This window comes from Hyperolius riggenbachi, chromosome 12 (assembly GCF_040937935.1).
Source record: "Hyperolius riggenbachi isolate aHypRig1 chromosome 12, aHypRig1.pri, whole genome shotgun sequence".
NCBI classification, from domain to species: domain Eukaryota; kingdom Metazoa; phylum Chordata; class Amphibia; order Anura; family Hyperoliidae; genus Hyperolius; species Hyperolius riggenbachi.
Genome location: NC_090657.1, coordinates 206,764,721 through 206,789,949, shown reverse-complemented (window position 1 = coordinate 206,789,949; position 25,229 = coordinate 206,764,721). Strand labels below are relative to the sequence as shown.

Below are 25,229 nucleotides of genomic sequence, written 5' to 3'. Positions count from 1 at the left end.
TCCCCCTTGGCACCACTGTCAGTCTTGGGTGTCTGGATACTTCACCTATAAGTGCATAGCTGCCCTCCTTCAAAGCTTGCTATCTCATTGTGTGAATTCCTAGAGGAGCAAAATGCCATGACCATATTCGAGATGGCAGCTTGAAGACTCTCACTACTGATGCAGTGGTGTCTGGGGAGAATAGACTTGTGATGATAAGGACTGACAGGCAAGTCCTGCAGAAGCCTTTCTAAGGATTCAAATTTTATTGGAGAACTGGTGTCCAGCAGGGAGTGCTCTTTATTATATGTGCTGCCGAAGCGAGCACAAGGGAGTGCTCTTAAGGAGTTGAGTATGGGGAAGAGGGGAGAGGAGGACCAGTGGAAGCTTTTCTCGTGTCATGAGTATAATTGGAAGAACCGGGGGATCAGCAGTGCTTTCCTGGGGAGGGAAATACAATGGGAAGATCGGACTAGCAGCTGCCTTCCTGTGGAAGAATTATTGGGTTATCGCAGACTAGCAGAAGCCCCCTGCAGAGGTGAGAATGATGACAGTGGAAATCTTTGATGGGACAACCATATAACAGACTCACAGAGAGAACCTTTCTGGTGAAGGAGATGGTGGGAGGACCAGGGAACAGCAAGAGCCTTCCTGTGGAGTGGAGTGTAATATGAGGACAAAGGACAAGAGGGAGCCTTCCTCTGAAGGGGAGTATACTGTGAGGACTGGCGACAGGAGAGAGCCTTCCGGGAGCAGTGTATGATGGGAAGTATAATGTGAGTACTGGGGACCAGAGGGAGTCTTCTTGGGAAGGGTAGTATAATGTGAGGACTGGGGACTAGAGGGAGCCTTCTTAAGAATGGAAGTATAATGTTAGTACTGGGGACCAGAAGGAGCCTGCCTGGGGAGGGAAGTATACGGAGCCTTCTTGGGGCGAGGAGGATGATGGGAAGGATGTGAAGATGGGAACACAGAAATCCTTCTTGGGGAGATGAGTATGATGGGAAGACTGTGAGGACCAGAGAGCGTATTTGGGATGGAGGTTAATGTGAGGACTGGAGACCAGAGGTAACTTCCTGGGGAGGTGAGTATGATTGGAAGACTGTGACGATTGGGGACAAGAAGGAGCCTTCCTGGGAAGGGGAGTATAATGTGAGTACTGGGGACCACAGTGAGCCTTCCTGAGGAGGGGTGTATAATGTGAGGATTGGGAACCAGTTACTGGGGGGTAGAATATAATGAGTGTGATGGGGAGCACTGGTGCCTTCCTGGACAATTGAGGATGATTGAAGAACAGGGGGCAACAGTTATCTTTACTGTAGGAGAGTATAATGTTTTCTAGTGACAGTTTAAATTATATTAAAGTGCATTTCAAGTCAAAGAAATATGGTAATATTGCTTTGTATGTGGTCAGGATGAAATCCACTACCCTGTTATTAGGAATACAGTATATATATATTTTTTTATCCTGATACCTTGAAACACTAATTGAGTATGAGTATATGAGTGTCCTTTCTCCTCCTCTCTGACTCTGATTCTTCTCTGTCTAGCTATTTTTTTTTTGGAACAAAGTCAAATGAATAGCTAGCTGTACCTGTATTGTCTAAAGAATTCTCTTTACCCCATCGCCTGTGTCCGATAAATCTTTCTGAGTGGCTTCGTATTATCAGCTTAGTGAAAAAAGCCGTGCAAACAAAAGGGAAGGAGTGGTGAACTGGAGAGTGCTCAAGTCTCCCCCAGGTTCTGTCTGTCCAGGTTCTGTTGCATTTTGATAAATTCTTGAGTTGATTATTTTGAGTGGCTTAAAACATTTTTTTTTAACATGCTCTACAGAAAAAAATGAAATTAACCATATTAATCCAGAAGTAATTTTTTTGTGTATGAAAGAAATCCACATCCTGTTAATAATGTCATCAGTGCTTACACTTAAAGTGGACCTGAACACAGAACTTCCTCTCTCCTTTAAAAGATAAGCAACAGCATAATAACCCTTAAAGAGAAACATTTATTTGTTACAGCTGATATAAATCCTGCAATAAATCTGCGTGTCTATTTCCTGCTTTCATGGAAACAGACATAGGGTTAACATCCTGTGTTTACAAATTAGCTGCTCAGCCGAGGCAGTCAGCTGGCACAGCTGAGAGATCAGATTACAGTAGTGATATGAGTCACGTATGAGGGGGGATTAGACAGGCTAAACTCTCTAAATACATACAGGGGGCATTTCTCTATGTTTTCCTTCTGTCCTGTGCAAGAGTTCAGGTCCACTTTAAAGAGAATCTGTACTCTAAAATTCTTACAATAAAAAGCATACCATTCTATTCATTATGTTCTCCTGGGCCCCTCTGTGCTGTTTCTGCCACTCCCTGCTGCAATCCTAGCTTGTAATTGCCAGTTTTAGGCAGTGTTTACAAACAAAAGACACGGCTGCTAACCAGCTTGTGATAGGCTGAGAGGAGCTCAGTCTGTGACTCACACAGAGCCTGCAGGGGACGTGGAGAGGGTGTGTATAACTTCTATCCTATCACAAGCAGAGCAGCACATTCCTGCCTGAGCTGACAAAGGAAAGAATATTAGATTATATAACAGAGATAATACAGCCACTGTGCAACTAGGAAAGGCTGCAGTAAAACAGACCACATTAGAACATGTATAGGAACTTAAAGATAGAAGAATTAAGGCTGAAAATTTTGTTACAGAGTCTCTTTAAAAATATTTCAGCTATAGCAGCTCCTGTATTCCTTTCCTGACTGGCTCCACTGAATTACAATATAGGCCCCACTGATCTGACTGTATTTCAGTGAAATTAAACTCATACAATATCTCACAAAACTGAGTACACCTCTCACATTTTTGTACAAATGTAATTATAACTTTACATGGGACAACACTGAAGATATGACACTTTGGTACAATGTAAAGTAGTCAGTGTATGGTTTGTAACAGTGTAAATTTGCTGTCCCATCCAAATAACTCAACACACAGCATTAATATCTAAACGGCTGGTAACAAAATTGAGTACACCTCTAAGTAAAATTCTCAAAATTTTCTCCAGATAGACCTTTTCCCTCATGTTACTTGTTAGTGTTACAAGGTCTCTGGTGTGAATGGGAAGCAGGTGGCACTTCATAGCAGAGAACTCTCCGAGGATCTTAAAAACAAAGAATATTGCTTTATATAAAGATGGGTTGGGCTATAAGAATTGCCAACACCCTGAAACTGATCTGCAGCACAGTGGCCAAGACCATACGTTGGTTTAACAGGGCAGGTTCCACTCATAACAGGCCTTGAGGCCACTCAGAACAGGCATGTGCTCCACATCATATCTAGTGCTTGCCTTCTGTAAATAGGTGTATGAGTGCCGGCAGCTTTGCTGCAGAGGTTGAAGGGGTGGGGGGTCAGTCTGTCAGTGCTCAGATCATACGCCGCACACTGCATGAAACTGGTCTGCATGGTTGTCCTCCCAGAAGGAAGCCTCCTAAAGGGAACCTGAACTGAGTAAAATTATTTTCATTTTCAGTTCAAGTTTTCTTTAAAGAGGATCTGTACTCTAAAATTCTTACAATAAAAAGCATACCATTCTATTCATTATGTTCTCCTGGGCCCCTCTGTGCTGTTTCTGCCACTCCCTGCTGCAATCCTGGCTTGTAATTGCCAGTTTTATGCAGTGTTTACAAACAAAAGACATAGCAAGTGACAGGCTGAGAGTAGCTCAGTGTGTGAGTCATACAGAGTGTGCAGGGGGCCTGGAGAGGGTGTGTATAGCTTCTATCCAATCACAAGCAGCACAGCACATTCCAACCTGACTGCTTGAGCCCGACAGAGCTGACAGAGGAAAGAAGATTAGATCATATAACAGAGATAATACAGCCACTGTGCAACTAGGAAAGGCTGCAGTAAGACAGACCACATTAGAACAGGTATAGGAACTTATAGGATAGAAGAAATAAGGCTCAACATTTTGTTACAGAGTCTCTTTAAGGATGATGCACAAGAAAGTCTACAAACAATTTGCTGAAAACAAGCAGATTAAAGGGAAGGTTCAGGGACTGTTTCAAAAAAAATAAAAATCCGCATCCACTTACCTGGGGCTTCCTCCAGCCCGTGGCAGGCAGGAGGTGCCCTCGGCGCCGCTCCGCAGGCTGCCGGTGGTCTCCGGTGGCCGACCCGACCTGGCCAGGCCGGCGGCCAGGTCGGGCTCCTTCCGCGTTCCAAAATGCGCCTCACGGCGGCGCGCTGACGTCATCGGACGTCCTCCGGGCTTTACTGCGCAGGCTCAGTAGTTCTAAGCCTGCGCAGTAAAGCCCGGAGGACGTCCGATGACTGTGCAGCAGCGCCGTAGAGGAGATCGGCGATCCCCGGCCTCTGATTGGCCGGGGACCGCCGGCACCTGATAGGCTGAAGCCTATCCTATCCGGCGCAGGACGGAACTCCGTCCTGCGCCGCTCACAGAGGGAGAGAGAGGGAGGGAAGGAGGCCAGGAAGCGCTGCGGAGGGGGGCTTTGAAGAGCCCCCCGCAAGCGTAAGCAGCCGGCGGCGATCAGACCCCCCCAGCAGGACATCCCCCTAGTGGGGAAAAAAGGGGGAAAGTCTGATCGCCCTGGCTGCTAGCTGATCGGTGCTGCGGGCTGGAGAGCCCACGCAGCACCGATCAGCAAAACCACCCCCTGGCACAGAAGTGGTTAATTTCATTGCTAGCATTTTAGACACTTATGGCTGTGTGTTGCATTATTTTGATGGGGCAGCACATTTACTCTTACACAAGCTTTACACTGACTATACATTGCATCAAAATGTCATATCTTCAGTGTTATTCCATGAATAGATATAATAAACTATTTAAAAAAATGTGAGAGGTGTACTTACTTTTGTGAGATACTTTATTTAGTCTCAAAATCATTTCTTTATAACATACAGTAAGCTGGATCCAGTTCAATAATATTATCACTGTAGTTCTTTTGTCCTACTGCTTTGTACAGTATCACTAATAACAGTGATGTTGTATAAAATCAAGGCCATCACACACTATCAGAGCCGGGACAAGGTCCTCCAGCACCCAAGGCTGAAACACCAAAGTGCGCCCTTCCATCCCTGCCACCCCAGCCATCACACACTGATTGCTATTAGACTAAGAGGCGCCACAGGGCCCACAACCTCCCCAACACCTTAATCTCTAGTTATCTGGCTTGCAGTCACTACTATGTATCCCCTTTTCTTATTTATTTCTGCTTCAAACACAATTAGGAATGACAGCTGAATGAATTCTGCGCCCCCTCCTACACTGCGCCCCTCCAGCCTATGCCTCGGCCCGGCCCTGCACACTATTTCATGTGCATTAAATCGGGTAAACATCTTTATCTACCAGATATCGCTCATGTCCCTTCTTGCCACCTTGCCTTGCTTGATATTAGATTTTTGCACCTCTACAGTCGCTAGTTTTGAAAGCCAATATAGCTTTGCTGGCAGGCTGGATTTACATCACTGCAGCCTATAGGCACAGATGTGCTGGCTCCCTAGACTTCACCCTCCATGGACCTACATACCCCCTCTGAACCGCACTGCAAGTGTGCTGGCTGTCCAAGCTGTCATTTCTCCCTTACTTCCCTTGCCCATCATAAGTAGCTACAGGTGTCCCTTAGCATTATGTAGCCAAAGTTATACTCAGCATTAAGTAGGTATTAGTGCCTCGACTGAAGGGAGATCTCATCAGTGGAATGCTGAGACCCAGGTGAGCAGGCTCGGACTGACCCACTGAACTGCCGATGTTTCCATCGGAAGGCCCCGCCTCCTGCCTCCTGGGGGCCCCAGAGTGGGCACAGCACAAGAAGGGGGGAAATTGGGCACAGAGCGGCGGGGGGGGGGGGAAGCTTCCCCCCCCCCTCCCTCACCTAGGGCCCCCCCCTTCCGCGCTCCCCCCCCTCCAAAATTCAAAATTTCAGCCAGCAGCGAGCGGGGAATAGCTTACCGGCATATAGATCCATAGCTCTGCATGCCGCTGCTGGTCTCCATCTCCTGCAATGATGCTGTCCAATCACGCTCTCACAGGAAGTACTGTGAGGAAGTACTGTCAGGAACCTATTTTGGCTGTAACCCGGGGCAGATGCATTACCCCTACAGGCTATATGGTAAATGCATCCGCCTACCCAGGATTATCTCGGACTGCACAGAACTACAGCCCGCTTACTGTCATGATCCCTCGGATCTGTTGCAGCTTGACAAGTGTGAACAGCTCCTATTCATAAAATAGGAGCCATCCACTGTCCTTTTGGCAATGAGCAGAAAACGGACATAAAAATATCCATTCTCTGCTCCAGTGGGAACAGAGGGCCAGATTTATCAAGAGTGTCTGAGACAAAATATTGGTAGGTTTTTAGAAAGCCATGCAAAACTGTCTCAGGCATCTTAAAGAGAAACTCCAACCTAGAATTGAACTTTATCCCAATCAGTAGCTGATACCCCCTTTTACATGATAAATATGATGCTTTTCACAAACAGACCATCAGGGGGCGCTGTATGACTGATTTTGTGCTGAAACCCCTCCCACAAGAAGCTCTGATTACCGCGGTACTCTTGGCAAACTGCCACAATGTAACAATGTTCACAGACAGGAATTAGCTGTTTACAGCTGTCTCTAACAGCCCAAACAGCTAGGAGCAGCTATAACCTGCCCACAGTAAAAATGTCACCATGTAATAAATGTCAGAATGTAAATCGGGGGGAGGAAAGATTTTACAATGAGCAAACACTGACTAAATCATTTATACATAATTATGGTAAAAAATGAAGCACTTTTTTTTACTACATTACTTTCACTGGAGTTCCTCTTTAAAGCAGTAGGATCAGCCACACTATGCCAGGGAAAAAAACACATATATTAGTAGATAAATACTTGATCTACTTACATAACACATGTATTATACTGTCCACGTTTTTATTTCAGTGAATGTTATATAGTAAATTACGAGAATTCTGTTCCTGGTGGGGGCCATGTCTTTTGCCCACAGTTGAGGCTAACTCGTGATGTCATTTCTGCCCTTTACTTTTTTTCTTGTCTCCTCCAATCGCTGAGTCGCCTCAGCCTTGCTTGTAAACACAAGTGAGTAGGGGATTAGGTTTCAGATAAGCAGCTGGCAGGGAAATAAAGGGAAGATGAGGAATAGGTTATAGATAAAAAGAACCCCCAGCATGCAATTCTTTGGCACGACTACTAAAGGGCCAGTGCTCCTTAAAGTGACTCCGAGCTCAACAAAAAAATGAAAGTTGTACTCACCTGGGGCTTTCTCCAGCCCAGTGCTGGTCGGGAGGTCCCACGCCGGCGTCCTGGCTCCTCTCCTTCTCCCCGCTCCGGAATGGCTGACAGGCCGCAGCCCGGGCGACACTCTCCAGAGTGTCGGGCTGCTCCTTCCGCATATGACGCGGATTACGTCACACGCCGGCCGCCTCGCGTCATCACGGCGGTCGGCGTGAAAGTACTGCGCATGCGCGCTTTAATCGCGCATGCGCAGTACTTTCACGCCGGCCGCCGTGATGACGCGAGGCGGCCGGCGTGTGACGTAATCCGCGTCATATGCGGAAGGAGCAGCCCGACACTCAGGAGAGTGTCGCCCGGGCTGCGGCCTGTCAGCCATTCCGGAGCGGGGAGAAGGAGAGGAGCCAGGACGCCGGCGTGGGACCTCCCGACCAGCACTGGGCTGGAGAAAGCCCCTGGTGAGTACAACTTTTATTTTTTAGATGAGCTCGGAGTCCCTTTAAGTATGTGATAACTCCAAATCATAACAGAAGAAAAAGTTTTGAAAGTTTTGAATGCAGGCTTAGCATCTTTATCACTTACTACACTCAGACCAGTTGCTGTTGAAATTTGATTTTTATGGTGACAATACCGCTTTAAGAAATCATTACATAGTGCAGATTCCTTCTAAAACTTTTGTAAGATAGGAGGAGCTAGGAAGGTCTCTCAGACAGTGCAGTGTGTGAGGGGAATTCCTGTTGCTGAGGTAACCAACACCTGCTGTATTAATAGCAGCAGGCTCTAAGGAGGAATTCAGCAGGGGGGAGGAGCACTTCACAAATCATGTATAGCCTGCACCCTGCAATCATGTCTAGCCTGCAGTTCTAAATCTGTAGAAGTGCTATCAAGTACTTTTTAATCTACGCCAGTTTAGGGATGGATTTGCACTTTTCTTAATTGTAGTGCAGCTCTAGAAATCCATGCTAAACTGCCACTATTACCTAGGATTTAAGAAGGTTCTTTTTATCATGCAGAACTGTTCTCCCTGCTGGTTAAAACAGGTTAAGAAGAAAAAACTGTTGGTAATGCGTTGATAAATCTCCCCTACAGAGGTAACCATACACGGTACAATCAAATAGTTTGATTTTCCTGTTTTTTTGACCAATATGATCAAATAAAGAGGAAATTAAACAGAATATTTTTTTCAATCGGTAAAAAATGATCGATTATTCCATTTTTAAATAAAAATCTGATCGGATGTGTTGGAAAAATCAGGTTGATTGCTTTGAAAATTGAATGGTGTATGGTAGATTTGATAAAATAATCTAATAGATCAACATTTTATTAAAAAACTTTTTCTGCACACCAAGTGTGTTTCTATGCAGGAAAACACGCACATTTTTTCACAGCAGCTGATGTAGTTGATAGAGAAAACTGACCAAATGTGCAGAATCAGGATGCAGAAGTCAGGTTTTTTTCTGCGCGCGAACAACATATTAAGTGTGTACTAGCCCATTGATTAACATGAGTTCTCAGTTTTTCTGTGCAGAAAACGCGCACGAAAACAGTCAAGTGTGTTCCCAGCCTGAAAGAGGAACTTCAGCCTAAACAAATATACTGTCATTAAGAGATGAGACTCAGTTCCAACTGTCCTTTGTGCTAATCACCCCTCCCAGTTGCTAGGCAACGTGAATAACAACATAGGAAATCCCATCATGCTTTGCACAGAATCAGGGAAAAAATGTCCGGGCAGTTTGATTGGGCGGAGCTTAGCTTTTGTGCAGCTAAAAATAAGGCATATGTAAGAAAAACAAAGTTCTGATGCTGTGAAACTGTTAAAGTAACACCAGGCCTTTTAAGTGCTGCTGAGTAGATTTTTAGTCTGGAGGTTCACTTTAAGAATAATAATAAGAGATAAACATTGTAGAGTGACGCCTATCAGTGTGTAATGGAGCGGACCGTGTGGCTTTTTTACACAGTCCTGTACAGTAAAACCCTCACATTTCAGCGAGAGGCCAGTTCCCTTATGCAGCTCATCGGTCTAAAAACCAGAATGATTTCAGCAACTGGTAATGGGCAATAGGAGCTGGCCTATATCGAGTCCTGGATTATTTCATTACAGGATGAGGGGTGATGCATTTCTTGCTATAAGTAGATGTGCTCTGATCCTGGGCCATGCCAGAGACAAGGTGTGAAGGGGGGAGGGAGATCTCTGTGTATCTATACAGTCATTACCCAACGCTGGAAGAAAAATAGATCACACACAGTGAGTTTTAATTACCACAGCTTCTACAAAATATTTCCTATTAGGCCATGTTCCCTGTGGGAGGTTGCGTAACACAATGGAACGAAAAAGTTGTACCACATTGCATCAGATACAGTGAAGCATACTGTCTGTGAAAAGTAGCTTAATGTTAACGCGCACATTTTGTGGTAACCGTGGGATGAATGCATTGCGTTACCATACCGTACGCCATTGTATTGCAATGCACCCACCGCTCTGTAAACATAAACTATGGGGGAGATTTATCAACGCATTACCGACAATTTTTTCTTCTTAATCTGTTCTGACCAGTAGGGAGAACAGTTCTGCATGATGATAACAACGTTCTTAAATCCTAGGTAATAGTGGCAGTTTAGCATGAATTTCTAGAGCTGCACTACAGTTAATAGAAGTGCAAATCCATTCCTAAACTGGTGCAGATTAAGAAGTGCTTGAAAGCAGTTCTACATCTTTAGAATTGCAAGCTAGACATGATTGCAGAGTGCAGGCTACACATGATATGTGAGGTGCTCCTCCCCCCTGCTGAATTCCTCCTCAGAGCCTGCTGCTATCAATACAGCAGGTGTGTTGGATACATACAATAACAATACAATACAATAACATTTGTAAAGCGCTTTTCTCCCATAGGACTCAAAGCGCATCAGCAACAGAAATTCCCCTCACACACTGCACTGTCTGAGAGACCTTCCTAGCTCCTCCTACTATACAACAGTTTTAGAATGAATCTGCACTATCTAATGATTTCTTAAGATGCCTGAGACAGTTCTGCATGGATTTCTAAAAACCTACTAATATTTTGTCTCAGACACTCTTGATAAATCTGGCCCTATGGGTGGTACAATGCAGTGTGGCAAGCCGCGATGCAAATCAGGCATTATGCCTCATGCAATGCACCACTGTGAACAAGGCCGTATGTGTCAAAAGTACTAAAGTAGAATATAGCACTAGTTGTTAAAAGGTGAGTGAATTACTTCTGCTTCACAAGCAGGACTTACATTAAGAAGTTATCTGTAGGGTGCTTCCACACTATGCACATTCCATTGCGCTCTGGCACAGCTCTTTACTGCGTGAGAACTCACTGACCCTACAATTGTATGGGCACGTTCACGTCTCTGCGTTGTAACGTATCATGTTATCCAACGTTCTCGCTACAGCTTGTTGCTGGGTGGCTTGTGCAAAATGTGTGTCTTTCATAGCACTATGACCATGCTATGAAGTGCCATGCACAAATTGTAATGTGTTATTTCTGCATTGCAACACACATAACGTAAGCATACTCTTAAAGCCAATGTGAATTGAAATAAAAACAAACAAACAGATACTTACCTAAGCAGATGGAAGGTTCTGGGTTCTATGGAGCCTACTTGTTCCTCTCACGGTCTCTGTTCAAGCGCTATCACCTCATTCCAACCTGCTGCCATAGGATGCTTCTGAAGTCTTCAAGAGCCTGAGTGCTCCCAAAGACGGGCGGCTCCGTACTGCACCTGTGTGAGCGCGTGCAAGAGAGAGAGTGCGCTCACACAGGTGCAGTACGGAGCACTCAGGCTCCCAAAGACTTCCGAGGCCCCCATGGAGGAACAGAACTGATCGGCCGATCGGTCGAATACTGCTACCGATAGTGACAGCGCTGGAACGCAGGGACCCTGAGAGGAGCATGAAGGCTATATATATATTATATTACGAGTACAATCAATTTTTCTGATTGATTGTAACATTTGAAAAATCTGGCCAATGTATCACACAAGTGTTATGTTTTTCCACAATTATGATTTATTTTTTCTCTTTGAAAACTCAGAAAAAAAATTCCTTGGGTCTTATACATCAAGGAATTGACAATCTATCCAATACCATTCAATTTTCTGATATGTTCTGTACAACCGATTGTTTTCATCAAATTGCCTCAAAATATTGTATTGTGTTTGGTCGCTTACATTGAAAAAGGGTGCTGTGGTAATTTGGCCACTGGGTGAAGGCACTTGTAGAATTTTGATACAATTACCGGTATTCTCCTATTAGGAACTGACTAATACTGACAGAATATTGGTAATATATAGGAATATTCTACTATCACTACCTAACCATCTAATCACACTAACCTATCTTCAACCCACTCCTAACACTAACCTACTAGCCCCCCTCCACACACACACACACACACACACACACACACACACTCCCTTTGGCGATATCTGTGCCTCCATCCACTGATATTACTGCTGGCAGGGGATGCATGTGGAAGGAGATACTACTTTTTTGGCAGTTGAAGACAGTTATTTCCCACAATGCAACAAGGCTCCCACAGTGTGATGTCAGTACCTAGGTGCTGACATCACACTGTGGGAGGGGTTTCACCACAATATCAGCCATACAGACTCCCCTGATGATCTATTTGAGAAAAGGTAAAGATTTCTCGTGGGAAAGGGGGTATCAGCTACTGATTGGGATGAAGTTCAATCCTTGGTTACTGTCCCTCTTTAAAAGTATACTGTAGGGGGGTCGGGGGAAAATGAGTTAAAGTTACCCGGGGCTTCTAATGTTTCCCTGCAGACAATCCCGTGCCCGCGCAGCCACTCCCCAATGCTCCGGCCCCACCTCTGGTTCACTTCTGTAATTTCAGTCTTTAAAGTCTGAAAACCACTGCGCTTGCGTTGCCGTGTCCTCGCTCCCGCTGATGTCACCAGGAGGGTACTGCACAGGCCCAGTATGGTCTGTGCCTGCGCCGTACGTTCCTGGTGACATCAGGGGGGGCGAGGACACGGCAACGCAAGCGCAGTGGTTTTCAGACTTTAAAGTCTGAAATTCCAGAAGTGAACCAGCGGCGGGGCCGGAGCATTGGTGAGTGGCTGGGCGGGCACAGGATGCCTGCGTGGGACCATTAGAAGCCCCAGGTAAGTTCAACTAATTTTCCCCCGTCCCCCCTACAGACTATCCCTTTAACTTCCAAGCAAGCCTCAGTGTATAGATTTCAAAAATGTTTTTGCTTTTTGCTGTTCACTATTGTACAAAATATCCAACACTATAAATAATTCTATAATTTATGTACTTTTTGCCATTTTTTAAACCTTCTTTGTTATTTCTTATTTAATTTATCGCCATTATCTTGAAAAGATAAAATCTGTAGGAAATGTGTATAATATTATTGATTAAAATAGATCCTCATTATAACACACTTTGCATACAAGTTTTTGAACACTATGAGCCTGATGCATGCTGAAGTTATTTGAAACAGAAGATAAAAAGTTTTCTCATGGGATGAGGTATTTATTATTGTCATGAGACTGCTTTTAGTAGACAATAGACCTGCTTTTCTCAGAATCAGAATCGCTTTTATTTCGCCAAGCACGACTGGGTCGTGCCCGGAATTGGGCTTGGCACAACGGATACAGGGCGTATACATAGAAAAGTAAGAGACATCAGGACATAGAACATAGTAGACATGATTTCATCGCATAAATATAACCATAAGCCATAAACATAACCATAAGCCGTAAACATAACCATAAGCCGTAAACATAACCATAAGCCGTAAACATAACCATAGACCACAGTTTTATCACTTCATCACATACACATAACCATAAACCACCGTTTTCCATAGCCAGGTGGGTTACATGCCTAAAGTCAGCGTGGGGGAGCAGGGGCAGCCTAAGGGGGGAGGGCATGAGCAGAGTTTATCGCGTTCAGCAAATTTACCGCTGAGGGGAAGAAGCTGTTTTTGTGTCTCGTGGTCTTTGTCGCGATGGACCGATACCTCCGCCCCATGGGGAGCTGACTGAAAAACTGGTGGCCAGTTCTGGGCTGGGGATTATCAAAGAACCTAAGTGTCCCTGTGTTTTGCCTCACGGGAAGGGTTTTTAAACCCTCTCTAACTTCGCTCATCACCTTAGTGGGTAAAATTAATTGCAGCAAAACATGAGGAAAAGGTACAATAATATTTATTGAGCTAATTCTGTTATAATAATTATTTAGGCTTGCAAAATCATAGTTTAAAGGGGAACTGAAGTAAGAGGTATACGGAGGCTGCCATATTTATTTCCTTTTAATCAATACCAGTTGCCTGGCAGCCCTGCTGGTCTATTTCTCTGCAGTAGTATCTGAATAACACCAGAAACAAGCATGCAGCTAGTCTTGTCAGATCTGACTTTAACGTCTGAAACATCTGATCTGATGCATGCTTGTCCAGGGGCTATGGCTAATAGTATTAGAGGCAGAGGATCAGCAGGGCTGCCAGGCAACTGGTATTGCTTAAAAGGAAATAAACATGGCAGCCTCCATATACCTCTCTCTTCAGTTCCCCTTTAAAGGTTAGTAATTATTAGTAAGCATGCATCAACATTTCTTTACCAAGTGTTGTAGCAATATCACCGAAGGAAGAGGGGTATTTTGTATTAATTGGGGAGTATTAAGTATAAATGGGGGAGTATTTAGTATTAATGGGGGGGTATTTAGTTTTAATGGGGAGTATTTTGTATTAATGGGGGAGTATTTAGTATAAATGGGGAGTATTTAGTATAAATGGGGGAGTCTTTAGTATTAATGGGGGAGTCTTTTGTATTAATGGGGGAGTATTTAGTATAAATGGGGGAGTATTTAGTACTTATGAGGAGTATTTAGTATAAATGGGGGAGTATTTTGTATTAATAGGGGAGTATTTTGTATTACAGGGGGAGTATTTTGTATTAATGGGAGGGTATTTAGTGTTACTGGGGGAGTATTTAGTATAAATGGGGGAGTATTTAGTATAAATGAGGGAGTATTTAGTATAAATGGGGGAGTATTTAGTATAAATGGGGGAGTATTTAGTATTAATGGGGGAGTATTTAGTATAAATGGGGGAGTATTTAGTATTAATGGGGGAGTATTTTGTATTAATGGGGGAGTATTAACCACTTAAGCCCAACTGGACGAGATTTCTCGTCCAGTTGGGCTGCGCGCACTCCCGCGGGTCGCGCGCGCTCCCGCGGGCCCCCCCGTGCGCGCCCCCGCTGCTGCCCGTTAGCCCACCGATCAGTGAAAGGGATTATAAATCCCTTTCGCTGATCGGACCCCCCCGGAGAAAAGCCGACAGCGTCTCTTCAGACGCTGCGGCTTTTCTGAGCTCTGGGCTCCTTTCTTCTGCCTGGGAGCGAGATCGATCGCTCCCAGGACTTTTTGATTCTGGCCATCTTGTGGCCAAATAGCAAATTGCACCTAAAAAGAAAAAAAATTACAAATAAACATATAAATATATTAAAAAAAAAACCTGTTTACCTCCCACACCAAAAAATACCCACATACAAGTTTACATTAAAAAAAAAAAAAATTACAATAATAAAAAAAACAAAACATAAATAGTTACCTAAGGGTCTGAACTTTTTAAATATTCATGTCAAAGGAGTATATCAATATGATTTAATAAATTATGGGCTTCTAAACAGTGATGGACGCAAAACGGAAAAAATGCACCTTTATTTCCAAATAAAATATTGTCGCCATACATTGTGATAGGGACATAATTTTAACGGTGAAATACCCGGGGCATATGGGCAAATACAATACGTGAGTTTTAATTATGGAGGCATGTATTATTTTAAAACTATAATTGCTGAAAACTGAGAAATAATGAATTTTTTCCATTTTTTTCTTATTCTTCCTGTTAAAATGCATTTACAGTAAAGTGGCTCTTAGCAAAATATACCACCCACAGAAAGCCTAATTGGTGGCGAAAAAAACAAGATATAGATCAATTCATTGTGATGAGTAGTGATAAAGTTATTGGCAAATGAATGGGGGGTGAAAGTTGCTCGGATGTAAAAAAATTTCAACCCTTCGGGCTTAAGTGGTTAAGTATAAATGGGGGAGTATTTAGTATTAATGGGGGGGGGGGTATTTAGTATTAATGGGGAGTATTTTGTATTAATGGGGGAGTATTTAGTATAAATGGGGAGTATTTAGTATAAATGGGGGAGTATTTAGTATTAATGGGGGAGTCTTTTGTATAAATGGGGGAGTATTTAGTACTAATGGGGAGTATTTAGTATAAATGGGGGAGTATTTTGTATTAATAGGGGAGTATTTTGTATAATTGGGGGAGCATTTATTATAAATTGGGGAGTATTTAGTATTAATAGGGGAGTATTTAGTATAAATGGGGAAGTATTTTAAAAAGGGGGGAGTATTTACTATAAATGGGGGAATATTTAGTATTAATGGGGGAGTATTTAGTAAATAAAGGAGAGGGATTCCTTGCTCAAAACGCTCACTAGGGGCGTTTCTGCAGGCTTTCTAGAGCTGCCATTGGGCAGCTCTCTCCCTGGCCACGCCCCCTTCCACTCCCCGTCTCCCTGGACGCAGTGAGAGAGAATCAATCTCTCCTTCCAGTGTCGTGACCCAGAGGGCACGAAAGTGAAAGCGGACCACAGGAGCAGCGGAGAACTGCGGTTTTGGCGGCTACCTGATCACGCCCAACACCCCCCCCCCCCCCATCAGGTTTCATCATTTTATTTTCATTTTATGAGCACACCTCAGGCTCTTTTTAAAATTACTTAAAGGGAATTTCCACTTTTTGTAGAGAAAATAAGCACTATACATACATTCACAAAGAGTGGTTGTATAAATTAACTCAGCTTCCTTATATTTCTTTTATTTCACATGCAACACAGCTATTACACAGTGTTCCTAACAGAAACTGAAGGGAGTTCCAAAGCCCGCTGCCCATCACCAAGGCTGGATTAATACATTTTGTGCCCCTAGACCAAGTATGTTGTGTCTTCCCTTTCTTGTGCAGCAGCGCCCTCCAATTCAATGTGCAGCCTCTTCTCCCATGTGTATCATCCATCTACTGCAGTCCCTCTCCTTTTTGTACTGCTCCTTTGGGTATCAGTTTCCCGTTTTCATGTGTTGCGCCCCATTTTCAGCCTCCTCTTTCATATGTAAAAACCCCTCTTTCATTTTCAGGTGCCCCCTTGGGCTGCAGCTGCCCAAGGCCCTGGCCTTTCCAGCCTTTCTAGAAATCTGGCCCTGCCTATCAATGGGTTACTCAAGTTGTCGACAATAAGTCCCTGATCTTTTCATCATATTACTAACTACAAGAAAGGCTGTAGATTTTGTGATTCTGGAGAAGTGCAATTTGAGGTACCGTCTGTTTTGGACATTTTTATCTGCTGCAAAAGCAAATATTCTTAATTACACAATGACTTGTGCAGCACTGAGATAGGGTTATGGTTTTGTTTTTTGTTGTTTTTTCCTAGGAAGTGTTGTTACCCTTCTGTAGCAGTATGCTGCAGAATTTCTTCACCCGCAACAAGCCATTTATACACTTTGGGCCATAGCTTATTAACTTTACTCCTGAGTTTTCTCCATGTAAATATTCTCAAACCTCATCAATAGGATACAAAGCTCCCACCAAGCAAGAACTTACTCAGAATGGGTTTGATATATGTTTTTTTACCTACTTTTTAGTATCTTTTTAATCACTAAGTGCTGAAAAAAATTAGATTAGAAAAACTCAGAAGAAAAGTTAATAGAATTTAGCCCATTGTATGTTACCTGTTGACTCCAGCCAAAACATCAAGAAAAATAAACAAGACATCCACATAGAAAAGGTGTTTTATTGTGCTTATTGAAACTTCATCAAAATCATTACATGTTACAAAAAAAACAAAAACACAGATAATAAACTTGAAACACACGTAAATGGGAAGTAAATATATTTTAGAATGGCAGCTGGAATAAAACATACTGCACAGGGTACTGCAGGGAAACTGGTAGCTGATGTACCTTCTGCAACACGTGTGCCCATATGCAATTCACTTTTTTCAAGTTTTCTCCTTGAAGGTAATTTTTCATCTTCTATTTTTAAATAACTTTTCAGCAATCTACTACTAAAAAGGTAGGTCGAAAAGTACTATCAAAGTTATTTTGAGTACTTTCTACTTGCTGGTGGTTTAAAGGGAACCTAAACTGAGAAGGATATGGATTTTTCATTTTAAAATAATACCAGTTGCCTGACTCCCCTACTGATCCTGTGTGTCTAATGCTTTTAGCCACAGCCCCTGAACTAGCATGCAGATCAGGTGCTCTGACTGATGCCAGACTGGATTAGTTGCATGCTTGTTTCAGGTGAGTGATTCACTCACTACTGCAGCCAAAGAGATCAGCAGGACTGCCAGGCAACTGGTATTGTTTAAAAGGAAACATCCATATCCCTCTCAGTTTAGGTTCCCTTTAAAAGACATTTTACTGACAAGATTAAAATTATCACCTAGGAAAAAACTCAGGAGAAAATGTGAATTGTCTGTCCATTTATATGAATGGGATAAAATATATAAGCTAAGAGCAAATGATTGAAGTATTGTTAAATTTGAAACATTTGAATATATGAAACAGTCCATCCAAAATTATGTTACAGGTTATTCTGCAGAAGGATACTTACTACTGCTATATTATCCACATCCCAGCCTGTTAACCCTAGCGGTAGTTAGTTTAGGGTTTAAAGGACCACTATCGTGAAACATTTTAAAATTTAAAATACATGTAAACACATACAGATAAGAAGTACATTTCTGCCAGAGTAAAATGAGCCATAAATTACTATCTCCTATGCTGCTGTCACTTACATTAGGTAGTAGAAATCTGACAGAACTGACAGGTTTTATACTAGTCCATCTCCTCATGGGGGATTTTTAATATATATATATATATATTTATTTATTTTTGCAAAAGCAATCCCTGAAGAGGATCTATACAAAGATGCTGGCTGCCCCCTCTACCTGTTTGCAGACTATTGTGTCAGTTTGGCCGAGCAACTGCCATTCACCAAGTGCTTTTGAAATAAAGAAACCACTTAGCATCCCCCATGAGGAGATGGATTAGTCCAAAACCTCAGTTAGTCCAAAACAGTTAGTTCTGGCAGATTTCCATTACCTACTGTAAGTAACCACAACATAGGAGAAAAGTAATTTATAGCTCATTTTACTCTTGGAGAAATGTACCTCCTAGTTGCATGTGCTTGCATATATTTTCAATCTTACAATTTTTCTGATAGTGGTGCATAAAGGGGTATTTTAACTTGTGAAAGCCAAGCCAAAATAATGTTGTTGTTTTCTTTAATCTTGAGGGGGGGGATAGGGGGTGACATCCCAAAAAATAGCAACCCTGCTGTCAATTACTTTTTTCTGGATGCAATTTTTGCATCTAATGGAAACAGGCCCATAGCAATTCACTGCTGTGCAAATTTGTGTGCTGAAAAAACCTACACACTAGAAGTGCTTTTCTGAGCATTTTGCGATTGATTAACTTTCATAAAAATCGCCAAAGAATTGCGGCGATTTGGGATTGGGAGCGATTTTAAAAAGCGCTAATCAATCGCAAAACGCTCAGAAAAGCTCCTCTAGTGTGAATGGGCCCTAAAGGAATGCTTGAAGAGCATTTATACACTATTGGTTAGTTCTAACGAACGAATGGCTCTAGAAGCCTTCGAGGTTATTCTTTCATAAAGGGGTATATGCCATAAGAAAGTGGGCAAGCTTATATGACATAAGATCAATAATGATAATCAATGTAAAGTTGAAAATCATGTATATATTGGTTTTAGCAGGCAGGCAAAGCTGTGACCCCCACAGCAGAAGTGAAGCTATTATTAGATTAGTTATTAAGCCATAATCTAGTGCTGACAACGTTCCTGTTGCACTTTACCGAGTACATCGAAAAAATTTACATAATGCCTCCGCTGGGCATCCCCCAAACAGAAAGAACCTGATAGGTTACTCGTCTTTCCGGAATGTGACATCACTGCTGGTTCCTGACCCTGCAGCGGTATTCCACACAGTCTTCATCTTACCATGTACAACCCCTCTTGGTATATTTATATCCATAGTAAATCACAGAAAAATAATCCATGGTATTCGCAGATATTCAGTGCTGAATGTATGCTCCAACCTTCAAAGAGAGAATGAGATACAAAAAAAAAAGTTAATGCTATTTGTTCTATTTAAAAAAAAAAAGATGCCCAAGTTTGCTATAGTTTGTATTATATTCTGTATTTGCACAAAGCATCAGAAGCAGATATTCTAAAGAAAGAACTTCTGTAAAGTTTAGACTGAAATGGGCAGTTATTTTGTGTGGATAGTATCAGCAGTGGATTGTACCATGTCAACCTACAGGTAAAGCCATATTTACATTTTGGTTGTGGCCGGTTTTACATCTGAGAACAGCGTGCATCTCATAAATCAGCCTTAACACGACACTGCGCCACCATGCGGCGTCAGGGTCATATGCATAGTGCGGCCCCTTAACTAGTGAGGTAGGCAGGAAGTAAGTCACTGGGATTCCCGTTCTTTACACTTACTGCGTCGCACATTGATTTGCAAGGCTGCATAAACCTGTGGCTACCCGCTGCAGATTTTGCATCGGGAATGTGGTGGTTTGGATACTTCTGGCGCATCGAACAAATAGACTTGCATTGCACTTGCGGTGGGGAAGTGTAATGCCGGGCGATGCAGTGCGCAAATGTAAAGAGGTCTCTTAATATAAGCAATCCTCTTTGTTGAAATGTTTTCATTATAAGCATATTCGCATTCATTATTTCAGCTCTCTGTATTATGGGTAGAGACGGATGTACCCACTCCACAGTGTCGCTCACAGCACAGTGGGCCAGATTTATCAAAGCATTACCGACAGTTGTTTCTTCTTAAATAGTTCTAACCAGCAGAGGAACTGTTCTGCATGATAATAAGAAGATTCTTAAATCCTACTTAACCACATGCAAGCATCCAGACCTTTTTCCCACTCCCATGGACCAGAGCAGTTTTGACATTTTAGCTATGTCCCTATTTAATCAGCACTAACTTTATCCCTACTTATGACATCTAAATGAAATATATATTTTTTTCAAGACTAACTAGGCTTTCATTATATGGCATTTTCCCCTCAAACAATTTTGTTTTCCATGCATTTTAATTGGAAAAAGAGGAAACAAATTAAAAAAAACACATTATTTCTCAGTCTGACCAAATCCAGTTAAAAAATAAAAAGCGCTATTGTAGATAAAAAACACAATTAGTGCTGCAGGAGATAGTGCTGGAAGTTTGCACAGGAGCAAGCCCAATCTTGCACAGTTGTGCTTCAGTTACAAGACGCATATCTACGTCCTCGTGGCTTAGATGAAGTCACAGAGGACCTAAATATACTGTAGTGGTGGAAAAAGTGGCTAATAGTAACAGTTTAGTGTGAATTTCTAGAGCTGCACTACAGAAAAGTAAAAATCCATCCCTAAGGGCCCGTTCTAACTTGGGCGATTTGTGTTGATCGCCGGCGATTAACGCAAATTGCCAAACGCAACGTGTAAACTGCTCCATTTACAGGCGATTTCCCACAGATCACGTTTCAGTGCTATAGAAGCAATAAACGCGATCGCAATAGAATTGCTGCAGTGTCCAGTGATTTTTCCATGTTAAATCGCAGATAGATTACTCCTACTTTTAAGTGTGAATGGGCCCTTAACTGTCGCTGATTAAGAAGTGCTTAATAGCAGTTCTGCAGATAGTGCAGCAGTGCAAGCTAGGCATGATTTGTGAAGGGCTCCTCCCCCTGCTGCCAGGTCTCCTGTGAAGCTGTTCTGTGCTTAACCCTTCCGGTGCTGGGCATTGATGCAACACAGTAGATTTATTGGTTACCTCAGCAACAGCAATTTCCCTCACACACTGCACTGTCTGAGAGACCTTCCTAACTCCTCCTATTTCTAACAGTTTTAGAAGGAATCTGCACTCTCTAGTGAATTCTTAAGATGTCTGAGACAGTTCTGTACGGATTTCTGAAAACCTAGCAATATTTTGTCCCAGACACTCTTGATAAATGTCCCCCAGTGTGTTGGTATTAGCTTGCAGATGGCTGCAGGTAACTAACGCCAGAGAGGCAGTGCTTCCTGATATGGGAGTTACTGGGGTGTTACTGGTCAGGACGTACAGAAGTTATCGGAAAATTAATCAAAAAAAGATCGGAAATCAGATTGGACTGGAAATTATCGATTCGACCCGCCTTTCTGTTGGGCAATTGAATGATGCATACGAAGCGGCAATACAGTGGAGTGCAGTGAAGGGCAATAAGCCATATAAAGAACTAGAGGAGCAATATCCATGAATCTTATAGGCCATCATACCTTTATCTAGTAAATCGGGAAACGAAAACCCAAAAACAAAAAATCAATTGTGGAAAATGAAAAACAAAATGCGGTAGTTCAGCAGTTTTGACAGAAAATACCTTTAAATGTCATAGATGTGGAAATTCAGCACCTAAAGATGACAGCTGCAGGCAGAAGTAATTTTTGCAAAAAGCGTCTTTAGTCATCCTTTAGACGGCAACTGTGAAACATCTAAAGAGGTCGGCGGCAGTTGAAGGGTTAAAATGTGTTATCATGGTAAATGTTGTAAATACATCATGCAAGAGGAAGAAAAAAATGACAATACATTCCCTTTTATAGACTGCAAATAGCATAACCAAGTAGGACATATCTATCTATCATCTATCTATCCTTTGTTTGTCTATCTATCTAGCTCTCAATCATCTGTCTACACTCCCGCCACGTCCCCGCTCGTCCGCGCGTGCACCCGAATAGATTCCCGCTCGTCCCCGCCGGCGCTTCTTATCACCCGCTCGATTCGCCGCTATTATCCGCCTGCGGGGATCGAGCACAGAATCGATCCCCGCGGTGATCGGACATGTCGGATATTATCAATCGAGCCATCAGCGGCTCGATTGATAAGGGGGCATCGAGCCGTGTATGCCCAGCATAAGTCTGTCTGTCTATCTATCTAGCTCTCAATCATTTGTCTATTTATCCTAAGGCATACACTCCCGCCACGTCCCCGCTCGTCCGCGCGTGCACCCGAATAGATTCCCGCTCGTCCCCGCCGGCACTTCTTATCACCCGCTCGATTCGCCGCTATTATCCGCCTGCGGGGATCGAGCACAGAATCGATCCCCGCGGTGATCGGACATGTCGGATATTATCAATCGAGCCATCAGCGGCTCGATTGATAAGGGGGCATCGAGCCGTGTATGCCCAGCATAAGTCTGTCTGTCTATCTATCTAGCTCTCAATCATTTGTCTATTTATCCTAAGTCTGTCTATCTATCTAGCTATCTATTATGCTATCTATCCTAAGTCTTTCTGTCCATATCTATCCGCCCATCCTATATCTATACATCTATCATTTGTCTATGTATGTATGTATCTATCTATCTATCTATCTGTCTGTCTGTCTGTCTGTCTGTCTGTCTGTCTATCTATCTATTATCTAAATACCTAGCTAGCTGTTCTGTGTCTATCTATCCTAAGTCTGTCTATCTATCTACCCATCCTATGTCTACCTGTCTATCCATCTATCCTTTGTCTATCTATCTAGCTATCTATCATGCTTCTATCTATCCTGAGTCTTTCTGTATATCTATCTATCTACCCACCCATCCTATATCTACCTATCAATTCATCTATATTTTGTCTGTATATCTAGCTATCTATCATGCATCTATCTGTCTGTCTATCTATTATCTAAGTACCTAGCTAGCTGTCCTGTGTCTATCTATCCATCTATCTTTTCCAAGTCTATCTATCTAGTATCTATCTTCGCCTCTACCGTCTGTCTTTCTATATCTACCCACTCCATATTTTCTATCATCTCTCTTTTTTAACTACCCCCACATGTTCTATAATGCACTGAATTTAATCTATCTATATCGTTATCTACAGTATATCTCTGTTTGCCTGTCTTTCTATCCTTTGCCTGTTTATCTGTCCATTGGTAGATATAATTAATCTGTGCCCCCCATATCTTTTTATCAGCTGCATGTATTCTGTCTATCTTATCCTGTGCATCCATCTCAGCCTCTGCTATCAGTCAGATAAGTGGCTGGCTTGAGAAGTCCTCAGTAGTGGCTTTTTGTTACCGTCAGTGTGAATTTGCTGCTCCGTACGGCTCCTCTGTCCTCTCTTGAGTGCGCTGGCTCCAGTTACACGTCCGTCTAACACACCAACTGGATATCAGAGCTTTTCCCATTAATGATTTGGCCATATGGCTCTGTGTACACTGGCAACCAATCAGATCACACCGTGTCTCCAGGGATGGCGATTCTCATCCTCAACACATTTTTACAGCTGCAGCCGAGCCCGATTAACCAAATATAGCGAGTGAATGTGCTACACCAGCAAGTGTGGCTATATAAAAGTAGTTAGGATGTAATAGGCCCTCATCCTTCACTGGCTCTGCATCTTGAGGTAAGACTCTGCCAGGGGTACTGCCATGCCACCACCTGCCCTGCTCTGACTGGATACCTGGATTATATAGAACTAGCCAGCACCCACTTTGCAAAATTTATTTATGCCGCATTTTTCTTGACTTTAACTCAATTTAGTTGGATAAAAGATCCAATATTTGATTTTATTTGTTGCCGAATAGTTTTGTGAACCTAGAAGGTGAGGTCAATCTAAGTTCAAGACTTAAGGATCATCCACACCTAAGACTAATGTCACCAGGTAGGGGTTAGGGCACAATCCCTCGGGTGACATTTTGTGGCTAGATGCCACCCACCCTCAATCCCTATTGAGGGCGGGCAGAGGTGCAGCGCACGACGGAGGATTGCATGTGGTGGTCAACAACTGGCCATCCAACAATCAAACCTCTCTAGGTCAGCTCACAAAAAACTTTAGCGGAGATATGTGATTGGCTCTCGACATTAAAGGAAACTTGAAGAAAAAGTTATATGGATGCTGCCATTGCTGATGCCACGTATTGACTGGCTGTTGTGCTGGTCCTAAATTCGGAGCCACTGACTCATAACCAGTATTCAGATGAGATGCTCTGACTCCACTGGGTGCATACTTGTTCTCAAATGCATAATTAGTGGAAGATTGGCCCCTGAGGAACTTAAACCCCACCCCCATCAGATACAGGTCTATCCTGCCCAGAACAGGTGTTGTTGTGGCCACATGTTATGGGTGGGGGAGACATTGATCCACAGGTGTTATATGACGCTAGGCAGATTAAGCCTCCAGAATAGTGGTGGTGGTGTGTCACAAAAGGGATTGGAGTGGCAGGGTATGTTGGGGGGGTATGATTTGTAGCCACACATTTTTCACAGTTGTCTCCGGCACACCACTGAAGCCAAAGGATCATTTTTTTAAAGAAAGTAAAAGATGGCAGCCGCCGTATTCCTCTTACTCAAGGCTTTAATAAAACTTGGGCCATACATATCCCATACAGATCCCCCAAGATTATTCTGTCTTTCTATCTGTGTATGTACCTATATGCCATCTGCCTATGGGCTACTTTTAATGAGATGTCATGAAAAGAAATGGGGGTTGTCACTGCAGAATTTTTGTCATTTGGTTTAGTAAACCACCCAGCAGTCTGCATGCGGCTGTCTGAGGCCTAGCAATAGGAGATGCAGTGATTATAACTGCAACTGTACCCCTGGACCTGAGGGCGCCACCCAATGTCCTTCTTCAGTTACTGCATTATATCTGCCTTGATGCCACAGTGGTAATGAATACCTTTCAATGTGACTTAGACTTAGAATAGTGGTGCCTACACCTCTCACTCACTGTGGCTGTCCTTAGAACACAGGTTTAGGTGCTACACATCACACTTTGGTCGCACATATAGTGCTGGGGGTAAAGGGCTGCTGTAAAATTCACACTGATGCCTGTGGCTCTGTATCTATGCCACTAACTTTGCCATAGCTTGGCGTTTCCCCCAGTAAGTC

The 25,229-nt window shown here is 43.0% G+C and overlaps 1 protein-coding gene and 1 long non-coding RNA gene across 2 annotated transcripts in view; one reads left to right on the top strand and one right to left on the bottom strand.

Annotated features, from left to right (window-relative positions):
* Positions 1 to 25,229, top strand: part of LOC137541034 (uncharacterized) — a 117,890-nt gene that overhangs the window by 57,529 nt on the left and 35,132 nt on the right. The window contains exon 40 of the mRNA XM_068262179.1: positions 23,924 to 23,940. Within this exon, the coding sequence (XP_068118280.1) occupies positions 23,924 to 23,940 (17 nt within the window). The remainder of the gene's footprint in view (positions 1 to 23,923; positions 23,941 to 25,229) is intronic.
* Positions 17,853 to 23,488, bottom strand: LOC137541716 (uncharacterized). The gene is made up of 2 exons (XR_011025257.1): positions 23,415 to 23,488; positions 17,853 to 19,409 (listed from the first exon to the last, which is right to left on the bottom strand). It is a non-coding gene; the product is annotated as an uncharacterized lncRNA (long non-coding RNA).